The 26,073-nt window shown below is 36.2% G+C and overlaps 1 protein-coding gene across 1 annotated transcript in view; it reads right to left on the minus strand.

Moving 5' to 3' along the window:
- The window catches only part of SLC9A9 (solute carrier family 9 member A9), a 170,537-nt gene that overhangs the window by 42,078 nt on the left and 102,386 nt on the right, over window positions 1–26,073 (minus strand). Inside the window, exons 13-14 of the mRNA XM_071752167.1 lie at window positions 4,043–4,091; window positions 11–90 (exon numbers count right to left, since the gene is read on the minus strand). Of these exons, the coding sequence (XP_071608268.1) occupies window positions 11–90; window positions 4,043–4,091 (129 nt within the window). The remainder of the gene's footprint in view (window positions 1–10; window positions 91–4,042; window positions 4,092–26,073) is intronic.

The following is a 26,073-nucleotide window of genomic DNA, read 5'->3' on the forward strand; positions in this document are numbered from 1 at the left end:
AAAAGGATACCTGTGGTCAAAGCCATACCACATTCTGAACAGCCATGCACTCTCAGCTTTGGTTGTATTTTTATCCAGGTTAGCTGCAGTCTGCAAAATAAACAAATGAATGAATTGAAAAGCATTTTTATATCATAAATAGAGTTCCAGTACTAAAACCACATAAAGCCAAATTATAATTAAATGCACTTTAAAAAAAATGTATAAATCATCTTTGGCACACAAATTTCATCTTTGTGAATCGCTTCAGGACAAATTGGCTCATATAGTACCTTTCTCAGTGCTATGTACTCACTGGAAGAGTGCAGCATTTATTTTTATTAATGATTCCAATTTTATTAAGCAGCCAAGAAGCACTATATTCTGAGATCAATAAAATGAGATTTTGATTTAATTGCTATTGTGGGATTACTTCAGTTTACTCCTACATGATCAGATGCTATTTGTATATGTCTAATAAAATTTCATTCCCAAAGGGATGGTGATATTCTAATAATCATGCCACTACTTTCCTTTTTGTGCTTCTTTCCAAGGGGAGAGCAACAGGACTCAAAATGCTGCTTTCCATTCTACAAGATAATTCTGGGGGTTAGTGCATGGATTCTTCTTTTAGTTGGGGGCATGATTTGGTATACTAAAAATAACTTTTAACTGTCCCCAAAGTTCAGAGAGGTAGAAGTAGAGGAGACAGTCCACCACCTCTTCTAGACAATTTTCTCTCTGGGAAGTGAGAATGCCAGTGTTTCTTGTCTCTCACTTGAGAATTACCTACATGGAGATTATTGTTACGATAATTACACTTGCAATAATTTCTCTAAATGTCTGACAGATGAAATTGATAGGGAAAGCATAAATCTCTTGAATAATAAAGATATAGGAATGGCTTGATAAACATTAGACCTTAGTTAGACAGAGATGATAATAGGTGTTTTGCAGGCTACTTAGTTTTCTGCTGAGATCTATAGTACAGGTTCAACATTTTTACAAAATGCTGGTAGAAAATAAGTTCTTACACTATCTCAATTTAGATTAACATAGAAGAAATTCTGAGATATAGAAACCATTAGAATACGATGTGCTACTGACTATCTTTGTTTATAGGAAATTAAAACCCCACTGCCATAAAGCTTTTGCTTTTTTTCAATAGATCAACTTTGTAATTCCTTAGTGATCACATATCCCACATACTGCACATCAGAGTTAGCTTTTGGAGTTCATACTCAATTTGTGATATGAAGCAAATTGCTTCTGTTTATTTTTTTATACAATAATATACATTATCTCTAGTATAACTTAAGTAATTCAATTCTTTCAGAACATAATTATTTCTTTTCTTTATACTTATGTTGTGATAATGATTTGGTGATAAACACATTTAAGGAAGGGTGAGGCAGAATGAACACAAAGAAACAGAGGTTTGATGGTTGATATTGTGGTATGGTGAAGTCCAGACATTAATTATATGTTACAAGGGTTGACACCTTTGCTAGGGAAGGAGTCCTGGGTTCCACATCTTACAGTAAACTGTAATTTGCTGCTAGCTGACTGCTGAAATTACTGGTTGAGGCAGTCCAGAATAGACTGTAACCAGAAGTCCAGTAACAACTGTGTACATGGAAGTCTTGACCACATAAATCTAATTCCTTCAGAAAACAGAAAATGGTGTTTGTAGATGGAAGGAGGGATATGAAGAGGTAGGAAAGGAGAAGTGTTATGCAGCCATATAGCTGCTGTTGCCTCTGACATTGCACCCATGGGATGGAAGGTGTTTAAAGCTTTTTCTGCCCCTAAAAATCCAGGTCTGGTTACATACATGGATTGAGAAATTCCCAGGGCCAGATACCTGTGTCCTGGTACTTAGAGTTGTCACATGGGAGACAGATCCAAATCTCTGCAGCAGAATTTGTGGCTTCCTCATTCTGGCTGAGTATTCTGGCTGAGAAGGGAGCCATCTTAGAGGCTTTTTTTGGTGCTATAGTATTCCTGAAGCTCCAACTAATGGCATGTGGTTTAGAGTTGATCTAGGTGAGAAGTTTTACTGGTAGTGGGAGATACTGGGACTTACACATTATTTGACCAGGCCTGCATGCCAGAAAAACTGCTTTTACTGTGAAGATACATTAACATAGGAAGGAAATTAAAAGTAGGTAAGGTAAATAAAAAAACCTTATTAGAAATGAAGGAGAAGGAGGAGTGAGAGAGATGAGATGAAAGAGAAAACTAAAAGAAATAACCTGACATAAATTCTATAATTGTGATAGGTACTGAGTTACAACGGGGCTATGAAGACAACAGAGGTCTGGAATCAGTAAAAGATTTAGATGTCAAATATGAAAAAAGTCAAACAAATGAAAACAGAATTACTGGCAGCAGGGTGGGGTGGTGGAGAAGGGAAAGAATTGTTAGAGCAGCAAAACTATCTTCCAAGATGAAAATTTACTACTGTAAGGAATGCTGACTTGGACATGATGGGGCAAGAAAGGTGTTACATTTATTTACACCTTCTGTGTTGTATTGCTGTGTTTTGTCAACAGAGATAGGTGTTAATTCACAGGGCCCAGCTGGGACACTGGATGTGTTGCTGCTATTCATAAACATGATTCTTTTGTTTTTAATAAAGGGGGAAAATTAGATGCCTGACTTCTGAAAAAATTGCTTTTCCACAAAAAAATGCATTATATGGCATTCAGCATACTCTCATCGGTGACAATCTGTGAGTGCTACAAAGTAGAAAATTTTGGAAATGATGGATCTTTAAAATTGGGTAAACAATAAACTAGGATTAAGGTTCTCTGTACTGAGCTTGGCCAGAATTTGGGGAGAGATGCTGCAAAAATTCCTACTAAGATGCTTAGGAGACTGATATTAATACTTAGTCCTGTCAGAGTTGGACTTGTATCTTGGCATGCTGCAACAGAATGTTATGATAGTCCTTTTAATATTGACTGAGAGAGTGCATGGGGTGGTATTATCTATAAACAGAAACAGTAATAAGCACTCTTTTGCTTTGTCATCCTATCTACTGTAGTCTTACTTCTCCCTAAACCTACTGCTGCTCCATCTACTATGCTGAAGCATATGTTCAGTTTTTGTGTATTAACTCTCTAAAAAATTTGACTATTGCAGGCAGTGCTGCATTTGAAACAATATCATATATAATGGCAGAAAAGGGGAAGGTTACAGATGGAGAGCTGCAGCTTTTCAAATAGCCCCCTTCAAAGTTTTTAAGTTCACTATGTTCTTAGGTTTCCATGTGAAAAATAACTAATAAATATTTTCAGAAGCCTAACCTAATGCAATAGAACTTTACACATTCTCCTTTTTTATTCCAGGGAAACAAACAATGTTTCTGAGAAGTCCCATTTCCACAAATGTGGCATTTGAAAAGATTTTGATTTCTTAAGGCAATACTTCTATTATTAAGGGTAGTTCCACATGGAGAAGAGAAGAATCTGAGGAGACTTCATAGAAGCCTTTCCAGTATCTGGAGGGGCTGAAGGAAGGCTGGAGAGGGACTTAGTACAAGGGCATGTAGTGATAGGATGAAGGGTAATAGATTTAAGCTTGAGAGAGGGTGGATTCAGATACTCTTAAGAAATTCTTCAGTGTGAGGGTGGTGAGACACTGTACAGGTTGCCCAGAGAGGCTGTGGATGGTCTATCCCTGGAAGTGATCAAGGCCAGGTTGGATGGGGCTTGGAGCAAATTGGTGCAGTGGGATGTGTCACTACCCATGGCAGGGGGTTGGAACTAGGGGATCTATAAGATCCATTCCAATCCAAACCATGCTATGATACTTTTTGCTTATTACCCTCTCAGGATGTCTTTTTATTTATTTATAATATTCTTCAGTTTCAGTTACAAAATTCATGAGTGTATACACATTGAAAATATTTTTTCTGCTCACTGTATCTTGTACAATAAAGATACTTTGCAGCTCCTTTTTATTTTCAACCCGTTTTAAACATTTGCAGCTATAACAGTTTTTGCCAAGCACAATCTGCCAACATCTGAAGCTTTTAGTTTTGAAAATACTGACATACCTGGCTTCCAGCTTCTGTTTTCAAATCTTCATCTGGATCTACACCAACTCTGTTAAAACAAACAAGAACCAAAGATTTATAGTAAGGGTCTCATGTATTTAAAGAGCACTGAGCACAGAAATGTTTCTCTTGTGCCACTCATTTCCTACAAGGTGAGAAATGCAGAGGAGAGTTGGCAAACTATTCATGTTAGTTTTTGATGAAGGAAGGTCTTAAGTTTTTAGTAAGCTTCATTCTTTTTAACTGCCACTACTAACTTCTGAGATTATATCTTTACCCTGACTCTGATCTATTTCTACGGAGAGACAATTAAGTCATTAACCTGTGCTATGAAATCCTTAATTATTGGCTGAAGAGAGATGTTGAGGAGCAGTGAGTTAGAGGTGGAGGACAGGACTGCAGAGCTCTGTTTCTTGGCTGTGCTGCTTTATGGATAGCTTGTAGCATTTACAAAGGGCTTTGGGCACACCAAGGTATGGGGAGGCAAAATTGTTTTCAATTGGTTATATGCAAGATGATGGGAACTGGGGTGACATTTTACTAATACGAACAGGAAAAAAGTAAAATTGACTGTTAAAAGTGGTGTGCTGGGTGAATTGATGTTTTTTAATATGGCTCATAGTCAGAACTGAGGAAAAATACAAATTAGAAATATAAGTTGAATGATAGAGGCTTGTGCTTATGCTCACTCCAAGAAAGGAAGGAAAGTATGGATGGTAAATAACACACCTTATAACTGGAATCTGAAGTCCACTGTTGTGTGGCAAACATCTTCCAAATACCTTGCAAGGTCCCACATATTAGTTCAGTTAACCTGACACTGCAGAATTTACTGATGCAAAGAAAATCTACTCTTTCACTAGATGCTGATTTAAGGCTACTTCACTTATTTTTCTGACAGCTTTCCTTCTGTAAGTATGTTTTGCCTTTTGGTAATAAGACATCAAAGTAGATTTTAAAGTATATTAAAAATTTTGTACCTCAGCATTCTTTGTTGTAAATATTATGCACATACTCTTAGGGACAATGACAGGAACTATATGCAAAGTAAATGCTTTTTATATGTAAACACTGAATGGAAGAGAAAAATGACTGTTTATACCATAGCTCTTGAGTTTCAACAAACTTGTCCTTTAGGCATAAATATTTCTATTTATTAAAAGTAATGGTCCTGGAACTGAGAATAAATAGCTTTTTTTTTTCGTCCTCTTGTTCAAATTGCTAGAAAAAGCTTCTGATGATACTAACCTATTCATTAACTTGGAGTAAGAATGTTAGATATTTCCCATTTCATTAAAGGAGAAACAGTTACACAGGAAAAAAAGATAAACATTACATAGAAGTTTAACTCTTTGTCTGACATGGTATTTGGTATTTTCATTCACAGAGCAGTGGTTTCTAACACCTTTTCTGTGCTTGGTATTGTAAATCTAAACAGCACTGCACTGGGTGACTCCAGTGGTGTGTGAAGGCTGAAGCAGTGGCAGAAATGCAGGTGTCATGGTCCCCAACTCCTAAAATCTGGTCAGAATCAGAAAGAGAATCCCAATCTTGGAGAGCAAACACTATTCCAATTTATTAGACTGAATTTATTTGCTAGATATGTTCACTGGTGACTCTACTTGGACAACGTAGGAAAACACTGCCAGTACAATAGTTAAGGGTCTGCTCATTTCCAGAAATAAAAAAACTTCAAAGTGTTTACGCTTGACAGGTGCAGCTGAAAAGCTACAGCACAAACTCCCCCACACTCTCCTCTCCTTAATGAGCTTGACTTGGCCTCAATGAATCAGTCTCCTGGGACAGAAGTAATTTAGCTTTCACGCAATTCTGAACTTACTGGAGCTGAGAAACTGCCAGTTCTGACTTTGTGTGCTGGAGTTGTGATGCATTTATTATACAACGAGCTAAGACAATGGAAAACACTTCACACTGGACTAAAAGGACTGCAATAGCAAATATGGAAAAGTGTGGGCAAGGGGGCCAATAGGAACCAGGGTTTCTGGCTGTGATAGGTTTTGAGTGAAAGTGACTGCTAATTGATGTCACGACTTAAACTGAGTTTGACTAACTACTAACTGAAAAAAACCCACAACACTGGCATAGAAAAAAACCCTGAATGTTCAGAGTTTTGAAGAATTCGTGGCATAATTAAGGTTCTCTAAAGTGTGGTTTTCACTCCTTATGATTAGAAAGCTCTCTTTTGCCTTGTTCATTCTGCAGACAATAGATTATTGTCACATATAAAGATACGTGATATCTTAGCAGAAGTATTATGTTTATAGCCAGAAAAAAAAGAGCAATAAATATATAATGAAATAATTTGTTTTCTTTTCACACAAAATAAAGAAGTATTTATGATACATGAATATCACAGAGCTTTCTCTTGGTGTGGTCTTTAATCTCATTTAAAACACAGAGTCAGATGTCATTGATGTTTCTCTAATGGAATAAAATCTTGCTACTGGAGATTAATGTGGGTAGCACAACGTTACCTATTAATTTTAAGTTCTTTGGATAAAAGATGAGATCATTCTTTGCATTCCATGGGAGGATTTTTAAAATGCATTTAAATACCAATATATTTTTATAATTTAAACATTAGCAATTTTATTAAGTATGTACTACACAGGCTCAGTTCAGTCAGTTCTGAAACTGGGGCTAATTATTTCATATCCAAACATAGCCTTGGGAGCCTAACATCAGGCATCTAGCACTGAAAATCATGGTCTGCTCTAATTATCTCTGTTATACTTGATACTAGCTAGAATGCTTTTTTAAAATAAGTGTTGAAAAAACAAAGAGTAACAAATTATATAACACAGTCAAGACAACTGAAATTAAGCATGAATATGTGCTTCAAGTTGACTTACTTGACTTCCTCAACAAAACCTCCTATTACATCCAATGATCTTGCCACTAGAATTTGCAACCTTAAAATTTGTATAAATACTATGACAGTCTCCAAGAAGCATTCTACTGTTAATATTTGTGTAAACATCTTTCCTCTTTTAATTGTCTCATTTTTCCATTTCTGTAAGAGGATTTAATGGCTGGTCAGAAAAATATTTTCCTAGTGTGCTTTTTTCTTTTTTCTTGTTGTCGGCTGTTTCTTTTCTCTTATCTTGTTTTACTTCTTACAGCCTCCATTTTCCACTCTTCTGTCCTACTTCCCTGATTGTTCTCTAGTCCTCATCCATTTGTTCTTGGTTCTTCGTTGTGTGCTTTTGTTTTTGCCTTTCTATTTTTGCATCTTTAATTCTATACATTAAACATTTAGGATGAATTCCCTTCTATAAAAAAAAAATGCCAGCCAGATGTATATCACTGTGAAGTTCATCTATTCTGTGTTTAGATAAACTTAACTAATGCCATAGATTGAAATGCTGTAGACATGAAGGAGTTGAAAGGTGCTGGTTTGCTGGTTTATTTGGGATTTTTTTTTTTTGTTTTTTTGCGGGTGTTCTTTGTTTTGTTGTTTGTTTGTGGGTTTTTTGGAGGGAGGAGGTAGGTTGTGTTTTGTTTTCAAATAATAGTGGGATCAAAACCCGGATTGGAAGTTGGGAGTTGCTGCTTTGACAATCTGGAAGTGAAGCTGGTGACTTTGACCAGCCTCCAGAAATTAGGCCTCAGTTTTGCTAGGAACTGTGCATTAGTCTGCAGAAATACCCTTTACAGTTGATGGTATTTAAATTCCCATGTGCTATCAAGTGCATCTTTTTTAGCAACAGTCAGAATACATTTGGTAATAAAAGGAGGAATTTGTCACTGAATACAAAGCAGTCGATTACATCCTTTCTTATGTGGTTTGAAATGAAAATGGATGGAAAGATAAATCTCAGATTGTCAGGGGAACCACTAGTAAGAAATACAAAACCAAACCATAGGAATACTGAGCAGCAAATCACTATTCAGGCATTGCTAACTTTTAATTCCCTCACTTCAAAGCACCACAAAGTCAACATGGTAGGATAAATCTCTCCTTTCTACGGTGAAGCCACAGAAAAACCATATAGGCTCTATCTTCATATTAGGATCTAGGCGTGCAGAGAAGCATTTTCAGTGACCATACTGCAGTGTGATCCTCAGCTCTCCCTCACTTTAGGTGCCAGGAAATCTGAAAATAAAGGTGTTCCTCTGAAATCTAAGGGCTGAAATTGTGCTTCTGAGCCTGTATAGGATGCAGAATAGAGCCTCCTTTATGCAAGTTGAATCTTGCTGACAGTCCCTCCTAGTCTGGTTTGCACTTAACATATAGCCACATGGGTTAGCTGTGCCCCAGATGAAGCAGGCATGGCTGCTTTTATTTGGAAATACGCCCTGACAGTATGTAGTCAATTCTTTCCCTTTCTTACTTAATGAGTGATCAATTCAAGTGTCCTGGAAAGAACTGGGAATCCTGGTTTCATCAGTTACCTCAAACTGAGGTGGTTCTTCTCTCTCAGAAGAGCCGTAAATACTGGGCTGAGAACGAGTGGTGGCACTACCCATTCCCCTGCTGATGTTGTCCTGCTATACCAAACATCTTTTAACTTCAAGCACCAATGAAGCCCCAGGAAACAGTTGTTTCTATGTGTATTATTTGATGCAGCTCAAGATATAATAAACAAAACATCCGACTAGAAAGTTGATGAGAAATGCCTCTTAATGTAACAACCTTCCCTGATCTAAGTATGATGCTGAATTTGTGCTTTATAGAACATGGTATTACAGAGCTGTCAGCTAAGGGTCAGAATTCACCCTGTCTTCTGTCTTTTTCTGTATCAGTGGGAAAAAAAAAAAAAAGCAATTCAAGAGGTGAAACATCTGGCATCTTTCTCTGTTTCTGGACTCATGGGGATAATATTTCCCCCACACTGTTGCTCAGCTGTTTTGTGTATTTAGCTTGTAAGTGCATATCCTTCATTATGTTTATACAAAAGCTAGCTTACCAGAGACATTGATGTGGTTCAGAGCCCTTGGAGTGCTGCTGTAAAAGAATACTACTGGCTTCTTTGCTTATTGAAGGCTTACTGAAAGAACTCACTTTCCTAGACTTCTACTGGCTCTCCCATTGTAGCTAAACAGTCTTTAAACCTCAGCTTATATCTCCAAAAACTGTACACACCAGGAAAGGTTTTTTGAGTAAGTGATTCATAACCCAGTTTTCATTAAACAGCATTTGCAACAGGAGTCTTGAATATTTTTGCATTAATAAATCTAGAGCTTGTAGTTATACATTATCAGCATATTGCATTCTGAACAGAATTATTAACTGTAAAGACTAGAAACATGAGCAAAATCCAAAAAAGATGGTTTCACCATCTCTAATAAATCATTACAATTGAAATTAAAAAATCCTCAGGATAAATAATGAATGCTTAGGCAATTATTCCTGTCCATGTGGCAGTAAGTGTGATGTGTATTCCTAACAAACTGACGCCTTAAAATCTGCTTTTGCTTCTGGATTGCCATATTGCTGTTGCTGCTGACTGATGCTGCCAAAAAATCTGCTTTTTCAGAGTACAATATTTTGATTGACATAAACTACATAGGGAATTATGGTATGAGTATAGATCCACAAAGTTCCGCTCAAACTGATTTGTAAACAAATGAAAGTAGTTTAAATCTAAGGCAAGAATAATCACTTCTGTCTCACAAAAGAACAAATCAGTTTAATCTAATGTTGAAAAAGATTAAGATAAATTATCAGGTAAATGATGCATCCTAAGGGGTTGTTATGTGTTTGTGACGTGGCCAATGCTCCTGTACGCAGCATAGTGAAATAGAAGAAACCTGTAGAATTGTGTAAGAGAATTATGCCATAGTTTGTCCTCTAGAGTTTTGATTTCATAAACTGGTAAGGTAATTTTTTTGGAAATGCTACTAGAAAACATTCCTCTTATGGTCAAGGTCTATGAGCCATTTTTGGTGGACATATGGAGAACTACTTGGGTGCAGAGATGTCAATTAAATTAATACAATAAATGTAAAAATGCCTTCTAAGTAAAGAATGGCTGTTATGCATGAAGATAATGAGTAAAGGAGAATAGAAGTTAAGGCTAGAGAACTGTAGTGCTCTATAGACATCCACAACATTCCTCTCTAGATGTGAAGTATTAAAAATATTGTGAAGTTGCAATAATATCGCTGCATAAAACTTCACCAATTATTTCCCCACAGCTGTGCATCTGTGTGAAATGAAATGCTAAAACTTAAAAATAGATGATGGCTTACATTTGCATTTATATCATGCACTTATGCAGATAGTAACTAGAAAAATGAAGTGGATCTTTTGATACCTGGTGTCTAATTCTCTGTTCTGTTAATCTTATTCTTTCTTGGTATTGAGGGATGTGTGTGTGTTTAAAACAGTTTGGTCACTTTGAAGTAGCAAGATAGATCCATATAGCAGAATGCGGTTTTAAAATCTTGACAGCATGGCACCTCCATCTTAGGAGTTCTGAGAAGCAGTAATTCAAGTTCCTATAATACTTCTGGCATGCAGATTCTGAATATTGTGCTATGTGAATATACCTGTAGTGAGGAATCAAGCCTCTTCCTTAAAAATAGGCATGGATGTCCACTAAAATGAGCGTAATTTCTGTTTATTTTTAAGAAAACATCATTTATAGTAGTATCAATGAATGTAAATAGAATTGGAATAAAATACCTATGAAGGTTGGCAGCAACTACAAGAAAGTCAATTTCTCTGTCATGAACATGTAAGAACTGGGACTTGTTTTCAGATTTAGAGAAAGATCATTATAGTAGATAAGAGGTGTTGGTAATATTGTTCATTATGTTACAATGCACAGGCTTGTAACAAAGATTAACAAATCTAGATGGATGAGATGTGCTAGTTGTGTGTTTATGTCCACACACACAGTAATTGCACGAAATACATTAAGTTCCAGGTCAAATTGAGAAAACAGAAGCCACTGACCCTGCTAAACCACTCTGCACACTTACTTACTATAGCTAACCCAGCAGATGCAACTTGCAGCCCATTGCTGCAAGTCAGTTCAGGACTTTTTTCATATTCAGGAAGTGGGCTGTGTGTCATTACATTTTAAAGCTTGATCCTGAAAAATGTGGGGCAAGGCCATTTTTCCTGCGTGTGTATATGTGCAGGCTTTAGGGCCCCAAACTCACAGATGATTCCTGCCTCTGATGCACAGTGAGTGCGTGAGAAATTTAATTTCTGTGCTTTCTCTGGAATGTCTTCTTGGACTTCATGAGTTTCCCAATTAAGTATCTTTGATGTGTGGTCCATAGACAGCTGGTAAAACCCACTGACCCTTGGCAGCAAAGTTAATCATCCACTCAGGGCATCAGCTGATCAGCATGGTTTTGCTCCTTTTCTGTAATGATGTCTCTTCTGAAACTCTCCCTCACTTTTTTTCTCCTTCATTTTCTTATAGATGCTTACAATCCTCTTGTTCCTGTACTTTTCATTGCACTGTGGTACATGATCCAACTGTCACCTTCTAGTTCTCTGTTTATAGCTTTCCTTTGATGAGTAGCAATTTATTTGCATGTTTTATTTTCTACTCCTGTATTAGGGAAAAGAAAAGCCTTTGATAAGGTGGTATTTTAAGTACTCCAAATTTAGATTAATAAACTTCCTGTTTTAGCATGTGTGGGAAAACCCCATGACTCTTTTTCCTTTTTTTTTTTTTTTTTTTTTCATATATCCTTATCTGGAAAACATGAATGTCAGATGAAGTTGTTTTTGTAGAAAGTTTTATGGCTGAGATGAGAGGCTGGACTCCTAGAATAAGACTCCTTGATTTTGTATTAGAGCATTGCCTTAGGATGGGATTTGGTACCTCTTGGTAATAATGAGGTTATTTCTTTTGAATGCTAACCCAGTAAATCCTAAAAGAACAGATCTTTTTAAATATTATTGGATCACAGAAGAGAGTGGCAAGGCTGTCATGAGGTGACTGTGACCCCTCCCATCTGAACTCTGTGCTCTCTGGTTTGAAGAAAAAAACAACTTTTGAAGTCCCTTGCTTTAAGCCAAATGATCTTTTATTGGAATAGCACTGGTTGGGTTGATGAAGCTACTGGTGATAGGTGCTTTTTTGCTTTAACTTAAGATATTCCAAAATGGAGAGGTGTAGAAAGAAATACATCTCTGTACCATCCCATTCACAAGAGGCACTATACAAAACAGTATTGCTCAGCCTCCATACGCTGTAAGAAATTCACTATTATTACTATATCTCTTGCCATGCTGTGAGGAAGCCTATAGATCAAATACTGTGTACACAATTCTGAAACGATAATAATAAAAATAACCACTGGAACATTGTTAAAAATGCCTTTTCAGTTAATGCAAAAAGAGAAACATCATTGCATTATTATTTTTGCACATAGCAAAGTAATAATTGCTACTTATATAAACTCTATGGAGATGAATACAGCTTTCAAAAAGAAAAAGTCAGGAATTCAGGAATTAGGCCATTTTGTTGGCATCTTGCTTAGACTACTAATGAGCTTTGCAGCCAGGAAAAATGAGAACTGATTTTACAACAGATCTGTATGAGAAAAAGAAACTGCTCTCAGATTTATTTTGACAATTTCCTACAGATGAGGCTAGTTAATTCTTGGCTCAGAAATAACAGCTCCCTCCAGTGAATTATGACAATGATTTTGAGTGGTAAAATGTTTGTTCTCTAAATTGCTTTAGGTTTCCTTTTATTTTCTTTGAACATAAACAGCACAGGTTTGGAAAGAAGCCCAGGCGATTGTAGATGCATTAAAATATTGCTAATGTGATTAACCCAAAGTAAAACATGAAATACTCATGAGGTATTAGTCTAAATAATGAAAGGACAACTCTGAGTTCCCTGGGCTCACAGCATGGGGAAAAAAGATCATGAACTTCATCTTTTGCATCGATATTTGAAATTTCTCACATAAGCTGGTACTGAGAGTAATTCTGTGCATAGCTATTGTGAGAGAAGAGTCATGCTGGACAAGCTCAACATATGCTACAACCAAAGCACACCGAATAAATGCTCCTGGATTTGCTGCTGGGAACTGATTACAAGGTACCCTTTAAGGTACCTTGAAAGCTGTCACTGATCAAACTTTTTAAAGAAGATACTAGGGAAAAGGCTTGGACTTTCATTGGAGTCAAATGTTATGTATGAATACAGAAGAGGTTTGCTCAAGTTTCCTTGGTCTGATGTGTGCAGCATTAACAATTACTGTCATTTCAGTGGCAGAGAAACACCTCTGCACATCCACGATGAAACATTTTTAAGGCCACTTTACATACAGCAGGATAAACTGGAGTTTTATGGAGACAATGTTGTAAAATGCTGCTTAATGGAAAATTTAAAAATTTTTTTACAAGACTGCTTCTCAATGTTGAAGAGTAAAAAAAAAAGCTTCAAAGACAGGTGTTCTATTTAATTTTGTTACTCTAACATTAAGAAAACCACCTACATAGATTATAAGATCCTGACACAATAAATATTAAAGCATAATAGTCTTCTACAGACTGGTTACATGGAAGTGCCGGAAAATTATGATACTCTTCATCCTCTAGTGATTATCCAATTCCATTTTCATTGTTTTTTTTTTTTTTTTAAAATTCAGGACTACTTTTATTTCTATATAATCTTGGTATGATAATTGCAATGTTTAGTTTAGACAGTGTACATTTCAATTTATTTTAAATTTGCTTTTGCAGTTTTTTCTTTTTTCAGCTAATGAACTGAATTGGCATTCTAGTCTGGTTTTCTGGGGGCTCTCCTGAACATGTACTATTTGGAGGTTTTTGTGGAGCCAGCATCCGGTCCTTGCAAGCTTTGTGAGTGCCCAGGAGGCTGGTTAGTCACCCCCTTCTTGAGTAGTACTTATTAACTGTGACACTTGAGCTAAGGTTGATAAAACACTTTCATTTTAATTAATTAAAGCTTTTATCTTTTTACAAGAGCATTTGAAGACACTGTGAAGTTTCTAGGTTTTTTTTCTTTCCTTTCTTTTTTCTCCTTATAAACATGCAGAGCTTGAGCATGAAGCCTGAAGCACCCATTTGAAGCTGTCTGCCATTTAAAATGAGTGCAGTGAAAAGGAGCACTGGGAGGATGAGATAGGGAGTGTGCCTAGTTGTATTTATGCTTCTTGTGTTGTTTTGCAGTGTGTTGGAAGGGGTTTTCTGCATTATGGTTAAGAAAGGGAGTCCATTCCCATCGTGGTTTAGCCTTGTAAAAATGCTCTATGTAGCAGCTCTGAGCCTACATCTGAATTCAAGCAGTGCTGACAATGGAAGCAATAGCTTGCATGAGATAATGAAGAGGCAAAGTGAGAAAGCAGAGTGAGAAATTGCATTGGCCAGGGATCCCTCAAGGGTATTTTTCTTCTGCTGACAGGCCAAGAAAAGAAATTAATTTTTTTATGACAACCTGCACCTGCTGAGGATCAGTCCCCAGAATGTATCCATTGCCACTCAGCTTCCATGGGGCTCTAAATAATGCTGTGGCTAATGACTTCAGGCATCCATGATAGTGGATTCAGAAATATGTGATGCTTTGACACTGGCTTCAGGTTCCTACCTTTCAGAGTGAGAAACCTTAGTAGCTCAAAGGCAAGCCTAGTGCTTAAAATTCCACATCTGCTCTCTTATGAATGAATAAAACCAATAAGACAGAACTTCTTAACTCTAAGAGATTTGCCTTGTGTTAGACATGTAACATTGGGATCAAGAGAACATACCTGAGTTGTAAACTACAGAAGTGGTTTTAATTTTTTTAAAGCCATATGAAGTACAAGATTTTCTCTTGTAAGGAAAGAACACGTATTGACAAAATAATAAATTAGGCTTATTAAAAGGCAAAAGAGTGTGAAACTTAGAAAAGATGGATTAATTTTGTTCTAAACCAAAATGAAGCAGTATCACTGCTTCATTCTGGAATGTGTGTCATCTTTATCTTATGCAAGTGTAATATAGGCTGAGGTATATGTAAAAAATTGGATGGAAAGCTGTTACATTTACTTAAAAAAACTGGAGAACTTGCCCCGTGTTTATAATTCAGGTTTTGTATGTAAGTCTTAGTTAAATGGTACACGGCCATTCTGACTTATATTTCAAACTGACAGAGCAATGTTTTAATGGAGAATCCAGTACAATATTTCTCTTTCTGATATTGCATGGAGTATAAATAAGAAAGGGTGTAGGCTGCAGACTGTCTTCTGGAATTAAGTTGGGCAAATGGATGATTAGATTTACTTATCAACATGAAAGCATTCAAATAGTATTTCTGAAGGTGTCAAAGAAGGAAATGCCACTTTTTTGGTGAGTAAACGGAGCCATGGCAATTGAACCAGCTGTGGTAACTCATTTTCTGGGCTGAGAAGTTTTTGTAGTCCTTTCAGAATCAGTGAGACATAAAGCCATGGCCAGGCATCAGTTTCTGAGGAGCCCAAATGGTGCCCATTTAGAAAAGGAGCTAGTCACACACACAGCCTGAGGTCTTCAGAGTAATAAAGGAGAGTCATATCAGTGGTAGATAATGTAGTCCCACTGATTCCAGGAGGAGGAAAAAAAAAAAATCTTTGCTGTCTTTTAAAAGCTTGATCATAAGTGAATTCATATGTACATAAATATATATGTATGCATAAGGGTCACTAGGTCAGAAAGAATCTGAGTGATCATTCTCCAGTGAGTACTGAGCAGCATTCTGCAAGAACTGGATTTTTGGTCTTCAATACACAGAAGATTGCTGCATTTTACTTGATGACTCATTTTACATGCCACAGCAACACTTATTTAGAAAGGAGCTGAAACCTCCCTAGTGAGCATATTAACCACAAGTCTACAGAATAATTTTATCTTGTTTTCTGGTTCAGTTAATTATTTTCTGACATCTCTGCTTTCCTCATCTCATGGACATGTATGCTAATGTGTAGAAGTGGTGACGTTTGGGCTAGAATGGCTCCACAAAGGTGGAAGAAACTCGTGTGAAGTAAATGAGGCAGAGGAAGCAAACCATGAAGTCCATGCTACCAGCTGATGAATCAGGCAAGAGGCAGAGCAGGGTCTCTTTTACTATGCTGAAAATGAAAACAGGGGCTGCCACAACAGTTGTAGGAATCCCTTTAGAAGTTAGAAAAACTCAGGGGCTGGTTAAGACTTAAAAGATTCAGGCAAACCACCCAAACCCACAGTGATGCCTGACCAGGCTTAAACACATGGATAAGGGAATAGCAGGGGCGACTGGGAAGTTTCATTGTCATAGGGTAAAAGCACAGATTTTTTAGGATTTCTATTTAGGGTATTTTATGTAAACAACACTTTATATATACTTTTATATAAACAGCTGTTCTCTATATTGATTGACACTGAAAATACTTCGGATTTATTAAAATAGGATTTCAAGATTTTTATATGTCATTATGTATCAAAATGGTGTATCTCTTTGAATAAGTGAAAAATGCAGAAACTGCATTACTTTTAAGTGCATTGAAACCAGTTACTTTTTGCTGAGATAAGAGGTAGTTTTCTAATTAAATGTACTGACTAACAGTGATGTACTGACTAGAAAATCACTGTTGGGCTGTTACTGCACTGATAATTTACTATAAAAAGCTTGTATTATCATGTAATTAGCTGTTTAGTAAATGCTCAACACTCATACTGCTCTGCAAGAGCCCAGGTTATTTAATATCTGCCTTTCATGTTCAGCTAATTCTGGAACAGTTTGATGGGTTCTTTATCGAGGGTGCCAGAGTTTTCCTCCCACTTGACATGAACAGAAACTTCAGTATTTCCGGACAAATGTTTCATGAGAGTTGAAGTTTCAAAGAACTTGAAGTCCTACATTTCTTTCACTAAGCTTCTCTGTAAATCCACATGGTTATACCAGCATATGTTTTTATTTGTTTAGATCATAAGAATATTTCTATCACATCCCATATACCGCATAAGACAGTTCTCTTCCCTGTTAGCAACTTTTTTGGTTTTGGAAGACAAAAGATATGTTTGCTTTTTCTGTGCTTCATTTATAGTTTAAAAATGGAATTAAACGATCTTGCATTACATGAAATACTTGATAGCAGAAAGAAAAACCACCGGAAAGCTAAAAAAACCCCCTGAGACTGAATTTTTTTTTCCAGTCTGAGATGACAGTTTAAGTAAAAAGGAAATGAAAAAGTTTCATCCCATCAAAATGAAACATGTTTATTCTCTTGCTGAAAAAATTCTAATATTCTTTGTTAAGCACAACAGGAGAGGAATAAACATAGACACTTTGGAAATTAAGCAAGCTAGCAAACACGAATATCATAATTTCCTACCCTTCTATTTTTTGGGGCCAGCTGGTAGTATTGCTCATTTCTAAAAGTATGAAAGTTCATTGAGTTTCTAGAACAATTAATTTGCAAAAAGCAACAGTAGCTGACCAATAATAGAGAGTAGAATAGTGTCTTGATCAATACCTATTAAGCAGGGATATATGATTTATCCCAGTATCATTTTTTTTTCCTAGAGCCGGGATTTCATATCACATGTATATCAGACTTTTAAGACCTCAAATTCTTTTTGCCTTTGAATTAGCCTCTAACAACACAATTTTGGCTTATACTTGAACACAACTGGGTTTGTGCTTGCAGCAATTTATTTTTGTAGGACTAATAAGTTGGTCCAAAATTCTGTGGCATTTTGGTAGAAAGTAATAAATCATCCCTTTTTTCCCCAAGTTCCAGATAACTGATTGGTTCTGTAGATGTCTTCTCTAGCAATATTTCGAGAGAGGGTTGTTTGATTCTTTATTTGTAGCTTGAACAACTCCATCATGTTGACTGGTGCCTAGCAGCTACTTTTTGTATGACAGGTACATTTTAATGAAGCAAAAAAGTGATTGCATGAAGTGGAAAAAAAATCTTTTTTTTGAATGCTCGTACATATCAGAAAAACAGTATTTTGAAAATAATAAAAGAAATACTTTGACATATCCATCCCGATGGATGGATTCTATTCCAAGCTTCAGGTTTCTTTAAAATTTTCTGGAAATATTTATAAACTATTCTGAGCCTTTGACATGTGGAAAATTCATCCTATCATTTATTCCTAGTAAACTGAATGGCATGAATCTTATTGCTGTTTAATTTTTCTTCTGTTTTGTAGCAATATTCTAGCAATAAATATTCTAGCAATAAAAGTCTACCTTTCATTTGTTCATTTTCTGTTTTCAATAGCCATTAAGTGGGATTTAATTGTCTGCCATGTTACGATATTTACTCCAAATTTAGAGTCCTGTGGCCAAAGAAGACAAGACCAATAGCATTGACAGTTTGAGTCATGTACACTCACAGTCACAACTGTGATCCAAAATCTCACATTCAACAACTGCCTTTCACAGTCAGAAAGCCCAAGTCATCTGTATTTTGATCTTTTTATTTTGTTATCAAGCACAAATGTTTATAAAACTAATTTAGTATCATTCAGGCAAAATGTTACGGTGAATAATTCTGAGAGATCAAATGCACACCTTATCTTAGCAGAAAAGTACTTTGCAGATAAATGATAGGCATTTCAGGAGATCACTGAGATTCATTACCTGGATGATTTCTCATTTTAAGATAGAAATGAAAGGAAATTATCCAATTTCTCTTTTTTATAATAACATCTAATACATTAAATGTTCAATCTCATACTGCTTTTTGATTTATAGCAATTACCAGGCTAATCGTGCTCTGGCTACTAAAGCAGTTACTATATTAACCCTTTCAGTCTGGGTGTGCCCCAGAAAATGTTTCATTTGCTCGTAGATAATGTGTGATTCTGAACATCTCAGGGTTTGAAGCAGAATGCACTTCCTAATGTATCATTAGCCAGAAACATCAGACCATTTCCTATTCCTTGTAGATACTATATAGGCACTATGTGTATACATACCCACAAATCCAGAACTGGTAGCAAAGACCATCTGGTTAAGAGAGAGTATCACATGTAGCAATATTTTTGCATTAAAAAAAGATCTTCTACTAGAGTCTAAACCAATATATTAGTCTGTGCTACTACAGGAGGTCAAAGGGTACAAAGTAATAAACCAGAAGCTGATCTCACGATCTGATCTCTTCCTGAACTGGCTGTTACCCATCGACTGGTGGACAGAGAGTGAGTGACAGCCATGCAGTTTCCTAAGTCAGTACTAAAAATATTATTTTTCTGTTTTACCTGGAGCACTACTTGGAAGCCAGGATGGCACTCACCAGCAAAGATGTGTAACTTAAAGATCACGCTGCTTTTATAGTTGTTGGGCAGTGCCTTATCTGAGCCGTTGTTTTGGACTTTTCACAAACCCGCATGAACGCTTCCTCGTTAGTTTAGTTGTATTTAAATTATTTTCAGGGTGTTCTTAACAACTGTGAAACTTGAAAATATCTTTTAAATAGAAATTTAGATTTTGTGACCTAAGAGTCTGCACATGAATCAGTAATATCCTACTGCTGATGAGAGCCTAGGGAGCCAGCACCATGTTTTCTCATGTATATTCAATTAGAGTGTGTTAGCACAGGGGCATTCAAACTCTCACCAGTGTAAAAGATGGCAGGCAAAATGCTGTCCTTTAGATGTTTACAGGCACAGATAGTTGGCCAACTAACAACAGCAATAATTTTTAAATTATTTTAAAAATAATTTTGAAACAACTGCAGTACTAATGGTTAGACTTGTTTCTTTAAATTACAGGTGTTTCTGGATTTCAGAGGCTTTTGTTAGGATTTAAAAGGCTGTCCAGGCAAAGACTGTGATTTCTAAGAAGCATCTAGGTTAAAAGAAACTCAGCGGGCTGAAACTGGGCTCTCAACAGAAGTGCTTATTGCAGCACAATTTTAAATACTTACTGTTCTATGGCTATAAGAGGAGTATGACCCTAGGAACAAAGGGTAAGGTTTTTTTACTGGAGCTATTTCTGTCACTGAGAGGCAATACTAGTAAGATGGATTGGGAGTATACTACAACCAAAACAAAACAATAAACATTACAAAGTGGACAGAAATGTAACTACTTGAAAACATCCTGCTTTTAACTGAACTGTCTATCACTAGGTTTGGTCACTTGTAAATTACAGTTGAAGATATTTAGGCTGACATTGTGTTTTCAGTAGTAAAGCAACAGATCCTTCAGTTTCACTGAATTGTTTTCCAGGACTCTAAAGGAAGCATGACTTAAAGAAATATGGTTGTAGATGAGAGAATGAGCCAAGGCCAGGAGAAAACATTTAAATCTCCTTTTATAAACTGACCTTCCTTCTTCTTGATAAATGGTAAAAGGAAAATGTGTTAAAAGGAAAAAAAGCAAAACAATTAAGAAGGTTCATAGTATTATATAACTATGAAATTATTAATCATCTTAAGATATGAACAAATGCTCTTAGCTGTTGAATTCAGAGATGCCAAACTCCAACCTTTGTAGTGATGGAAGAAGCCTTATATGAGAGGAATTTCCTGTCAAGTTAAAGATGAGCAGTTTCTTGTAATGGCTTGATGACTATGATGTTGAGCAATATACAGTTCTAGCCTTGTGCCCACAGCACAGCAGATGCTGTAAATAGAGGCTGATAGGAAAATCATGAGTTCAAATATCTTCTTTGTCTTGTTTAGATCACTTTTAAGTGAGTTTGCCATCGTTGAAAGACTTCTGATTAGACTCAGCATAATTGATTTGACAAAGGACAGAATAAAGCCTTCCAATTGCTGCAACTGTATGGTGGCAAATCAGACCTTAACTCAGGCAGAACTCAGGAGCAGGTACATATTAAAAAAAAAAACAAACTTGCATATCATTATATAGAAAAGGAAGACAGTATCAATCTTTCTGTGTAGTTGAAAAAATATAGTCACATAAACAAAACCATCCACCTTGACTAAACCGATCTATTTATCCTTTGGTCTAAAGTGCATCCTCATTTGTTCTTAAGTAGTGGAAAACCTTTTTTTTTTTCTTTTTTTTTTTTTTTTTTCTCCCCACCTCTTGTTCTGGAGCCTTGAGTCTCAGTCATACTATTACTACCATTTAAGCCCTTGAGAATTCTTACTACAAGTATTGCTTTTCTAGACAAGACAGAGCTTTTTCTAAAGCCAACAATATTGCTTGGTGTTGTTTTTTTTTCTAAATAGATGTGTATATATATATATAATTTTTTTTGAGGGGCTTCTGCTGGGAAGCAGAAAGAACATGTCTGGAAACCTAAAGTATAGACCAGATCTGATCAAAGCTTCCCACTTGGCAGTGGGATGTGCTACCCCCATGCCATTGTTAACTGTTTTTCTGCTACATCTCTTTGAACACAACTGAAAACAGGGAATACTACTGTAGAGTTCGGGAATATCAAATAATATTTTTGTTACTAAAACAGTAGTGCTACAACACTGGCCAAGGTCATGTTGTTACTCTAGTTGCTCGGTCATAAAGTTGTGGTTTTCAGCAGTCTTTAAGCAACTGGTTATATATATATAAAGGGCTGGGGTAAGCACAGAATCTTATTATACCAACCAATTATTTTGGTAGACAGCCATGGTCACAAGTGGTCAAGCCACAGCATTTAGCCCCACTGCCCGCCTCTATCCCTAATGAGATATTCCAGTCAACATACACACTACCTTAGGCTTTGATACTGGAGCAATGGATTTAAGTGTTGGAGACTGAAGGAACCAGATTCTCAACTTCTTGAAAGAACAGTTTATACATGAAACATTGGTGGCAGAGTCATGAGCTAGCAGAGTTTAATGTCATCAAGAATAAATAACTGATAATATTACTCCCACTGTGCCCACACTCTGCTCCTGCAGTCAGCACAATTTCCCCTGAAAAACAGAGAAGTCTCCACAGCAAGGATAGTCCCTTTCCTTATGTACTTAAAACAAGTATAGACTCTTAATTTACAGAATGTGAATCCTCTCCTTTTATTTTATGTGCATTAGATATTTTTTTTTTTCATTTGACGCATTTCTATATTTTGTGTTTTCAGAGATCACTGACTCTAAGATGTGCTGAATTTGTTCCAGTGTAGTGTGAATAAATGATCGGCTGCTGTTCACTATCACAGACCTTGTGGTTCTCTTAATGCAAAAAAAGTGTTGAAGTGGATAACCTTGGCATTTTTAGGTTTAATTGTGCCTAGATAGGCGAAGAGAAACAGCTGTTGGAAGATAAAATAGCTGGAAGTGAAAAGAATAAGCAAAGCTCTTGGAAACTTATGGAAGTGAATCTGAAAGTCTGGGTCAGTTAGAAGTTAGGCAGTAACTGCATATTTGAAGAACAGTTAGTTTTTGACTTCCTGGGTTGATGCCTTTTCATTAAAGTGTGCAATGAGGAGATGCTTCTGCTGAGAATGAGTGTTTGAACAGCTTCGGTCATCCCCAAAAATGTGATATGCCAGGCCTCTGGCAGTGATACTTAGAGGAAGTTGGAGCTATGCTACTGAAGTTTGAGGTGAAAGAGAAGTGGCGTGTTTTCAAGCCAGGCATATACACAGTATTTCTAAAATACTACCTGAGGCAAGTGCAGATAGCCAGAATATTAAAAGTTAATATGCTTAGTGTTTATTTATAATATGGATTAAAAATTTCCTTATTCCCTGAAGTACTGCTGCAAAGAGATGAACAAAAAGTTTGGAAACCCCTTGACAAATATTTACATAGGAAGTGATGATAAACAAACAAGACTTAATGCCTAACATAATGGTTTTATAGGGTGTACTTTATTGAAAGATTTGTAGTTTTGCTCTGCTTGTCAGGAGATTTTTTTTATTCCCAAACCTCCCATTGCAGGTTTACTGTAGAATGTAGCTCTCTATTTTTAATCAGAGTATGGAGAATGGAGATATATATCCAAAGGCATTAGCAGATGATCAACATCTCTGAAGGCACATTTATTGAAAACTTCAATTTGACTGTGAACTCATGCTGAAGTGGCTCTCTGTTTTGCTGTTGATGTATCATGTTATTGGCATATGCTGATGCAGGTTTATTCATTGTCTACTAAGAACAGAATATTGTAGTCTTTTCACGTGGGGAGTAAAGGGAAATTTTTTTTGTTATATCTCTTAGATAAGCCAAAAGACTTATTTAAGAATGTGATGAAGGTGATGCAATGAATTCTACTCTCTGAATACCAGCTGATAACACTAACATGACTGTCCTCTCTGCCCAGACATGTTACAATAGTGTACCAGGCAATTGGCATTTGAATAGAACCTAATTTCCAGAAACAGAACACTCAACAAACACTTCCTGAATCAGATGGTTAAAAGTAACTAAAAAAGGAGACAGCTAAAATAAATAAGATGCTTCTGAAAATGTGTTATCATTCTTTCAGAACAAAGTTAAAAATTGTTCAGACTTTGTCAAGACTTTAAAGGCTAATTTTGAAGGCCACTCTGCATGTGCAAATAAGTTAGTAAAATAATAAGATTGGTCTGGATTTCTTTTAAAACTGTATTTTGGCCTGCAGAAATAAATTCTGTCATGAGCAAGTCGAATTTTCAAGGCCTTAGGAACTTCCTTAGACTGAAGCTGTAGTTTAAGTTGGAGCATATGCCTAAGTGTATTTAGTTTGTTAAATGAAGGGACCTAGAGTTGTGAACCTTAAACTTGGGTGGACTCGTGGGATCCATTTAAGGTCTTTACAGAAATGGTCTGCACAGCTGGCCTCTGCAACCTTGAGAGATAATTGAGAGACAGTGCTGCACTAAGTGGGAGGTGGAAGCAGAGCCTTTTTCATTTAGCTCATGGTTGGTTTTGACAATATATCCTACTATACGTTTTGGCAACGATTTGCAAGTGTTGTGTAAGACATACATATTCCTGGAATAAATCAGTTGGTAGTTATCTTTGAGGACACATCTTCATCTTTTCTCTAAAATTAGTGTGACAGATCCTATTTACATTAAACTGAATTTTAACTTAGAAAAGCAGAACTGATACTATGAGGAGAGGTGGAAGATTATGGAAATTCTAGTTATTATGGAAACAAAGATTTTTCAGAAAACTATTACTACTATTACTTAAAATTGTCATATTTTCATTCCCTGATACTCTGTTGAGATACGAGGAGTCTTGGTCACCATTATGAGAATTTCAAAATGTAAATTATGTAGAGTGTAATAAATCATTGAAATATAGTATATGTAGAAAGTCATATAGAACAAGAAGACTACAGATCTTGAATACTTCCCTTCCCCCTGACTAACACTGTAATGCATTATGGTAGAGCAAATGTTAAATTTATTAGTGTTAGTTATTTCGAATTTGTTATTTTTACCTATAGTCAGCTTGATGGATGGTAGATTTATTTCTGTTCTAAAACCAAAATCTGGATATAGGTAGCATATAAACTCAAGCTATTATCTCGAGGATAAAATTATGATGACCCTTGTGGAGTTAATTCTTCCATCTTGTTAACTACCAATAGGAATTGTAGCCTATTAAACGTAGCTAGAGTGGCACAAATTAAAATCTTTCTGAACAAGATTGGGTTCATCCAAATAGTCTTAGAAATCACATGACATAATTAGTCTCTGAATGCTTCCTGTTCAGTGAAAGGCATTTCCTGCTGGATAATAATTTTATGATGAAATGGTTAATGGGAAAAAAAAAAACCCAACAAAAAACAACCAAACCCCACACTCAGCTTTGGCTGTGATTTGTTTGATCGCTGTATTTTTGCCCATCCCCATTTCCTAAGAAGGTTTAGCCATACAGAAACTCATGGATTATGCAGGGAAATCCATTGTAGTTATTGTAATCTTAAAATACTATTCATATATTTGAATTTCCTGTAAGCACTCAGTTTTGTTAATATGAGTAACTTTATTTCTAGTGGTTTAAATTAACTGATTGAGCACTATGCTTTGGATTTGATGAACAGTGGTTAATCTGGTTCCTTAAAGCACTGAGGAATCACACAGAAGTCGTTTAGACTGTCTTGTGATGGTGCCTGATGCAAATTTATATCAACTGAAAACTTAAGAACTAGTGTGAGACTAGTCTGCTGCTGTACTTACAGATATGTTTGCAACATTTCACTGGCTTCGTTCTTTTTTTCTGTAGTTGATGACATACCAACACATCCCAATGAGACTCTTCACAGACAGTCATATCATTTTTGTAGTTATCATATAGTTTCCCTTGGCTTTGTGAGCTGAATCCTCCCAACTAGCATGAAAAATACATTCTCTCTCTTCTGATTATTAAAAAACTCATGGGTTTAGAAGCAGTTTAGAATGCTTATTCAGGCACAGCTGCAAGCTATTTTGGGGCATGTGCCCCAAGCCAGGTGGTATAATTTGGATCAGCCCCATAACTTCCTCAGCAAGCCCAATTCCCTAGAATCTTTATGGTTAGCAATAGGAATGAATTACCACCACCTTTAAAATACAGTTACTTAGCAAAATTACTTAAGACTAAGATGACATTTGTATGGTATTGAAGAACAAATGTGTATGTTGAGATGTAATAAATTGTGAAGCCAGTTAAATATATTCACTAGCGAGAAATCAGAGCTCTGATTTAGGAAGCTGTGTGTTCTGTTGTCAAGAAATGAAGATGAGATTGTGAATAGGACATCATATAGTAAGGAAATCTATTTCCCAGTTAAAAAAAAAAAAATATCAGTAAATCTGCCCGGAAACAGTGATAGGATGCAGAAGAGATTCCCAAAGAGATAATAATTTCAGACCAGCAATGACTGTCTACTTTCAGTGTCTTTGATAGTTCTTTTGTACAGGTGGATCAAGAAGCATGTGCTTGCATTGAATGGTATAAATAGTTAATACAAGAGTCAGCCCCACACTTTTGCTCTTATGGCCCCTCAGACCTCTGGATAGGACTACATAGCTGAAGTAATGCCATGGGTGTCCAGTGAAATTGTTAGTGCACTCCCCAATATTAATTTAAAAATTACCTAGAAAGCTAGACCAGGACAGGCATCTAGTGACCTAGTCCTTAGACTAGACACAGGATTTCTGCCTCCTCCTTTTTCTCTTACTGAATTCTCAAATTTTTTATTCTTTAACCTTCTGTCATAACAA

Source organism: Heliangelus exortis, chromosome 9 (assembly GCF_036169615.1).
Source record: "Heliangelus exortis chromosome 9, bHelExo1.hap1, whole genome shotgun sequence".
In the NCBI taxonomy this organism is placed as follows: Eukaryota; Metazoa; Chordata; class Aves; order Apodiformes; family Trochilidae; genus Heliangelus; species Heliangelus exortis.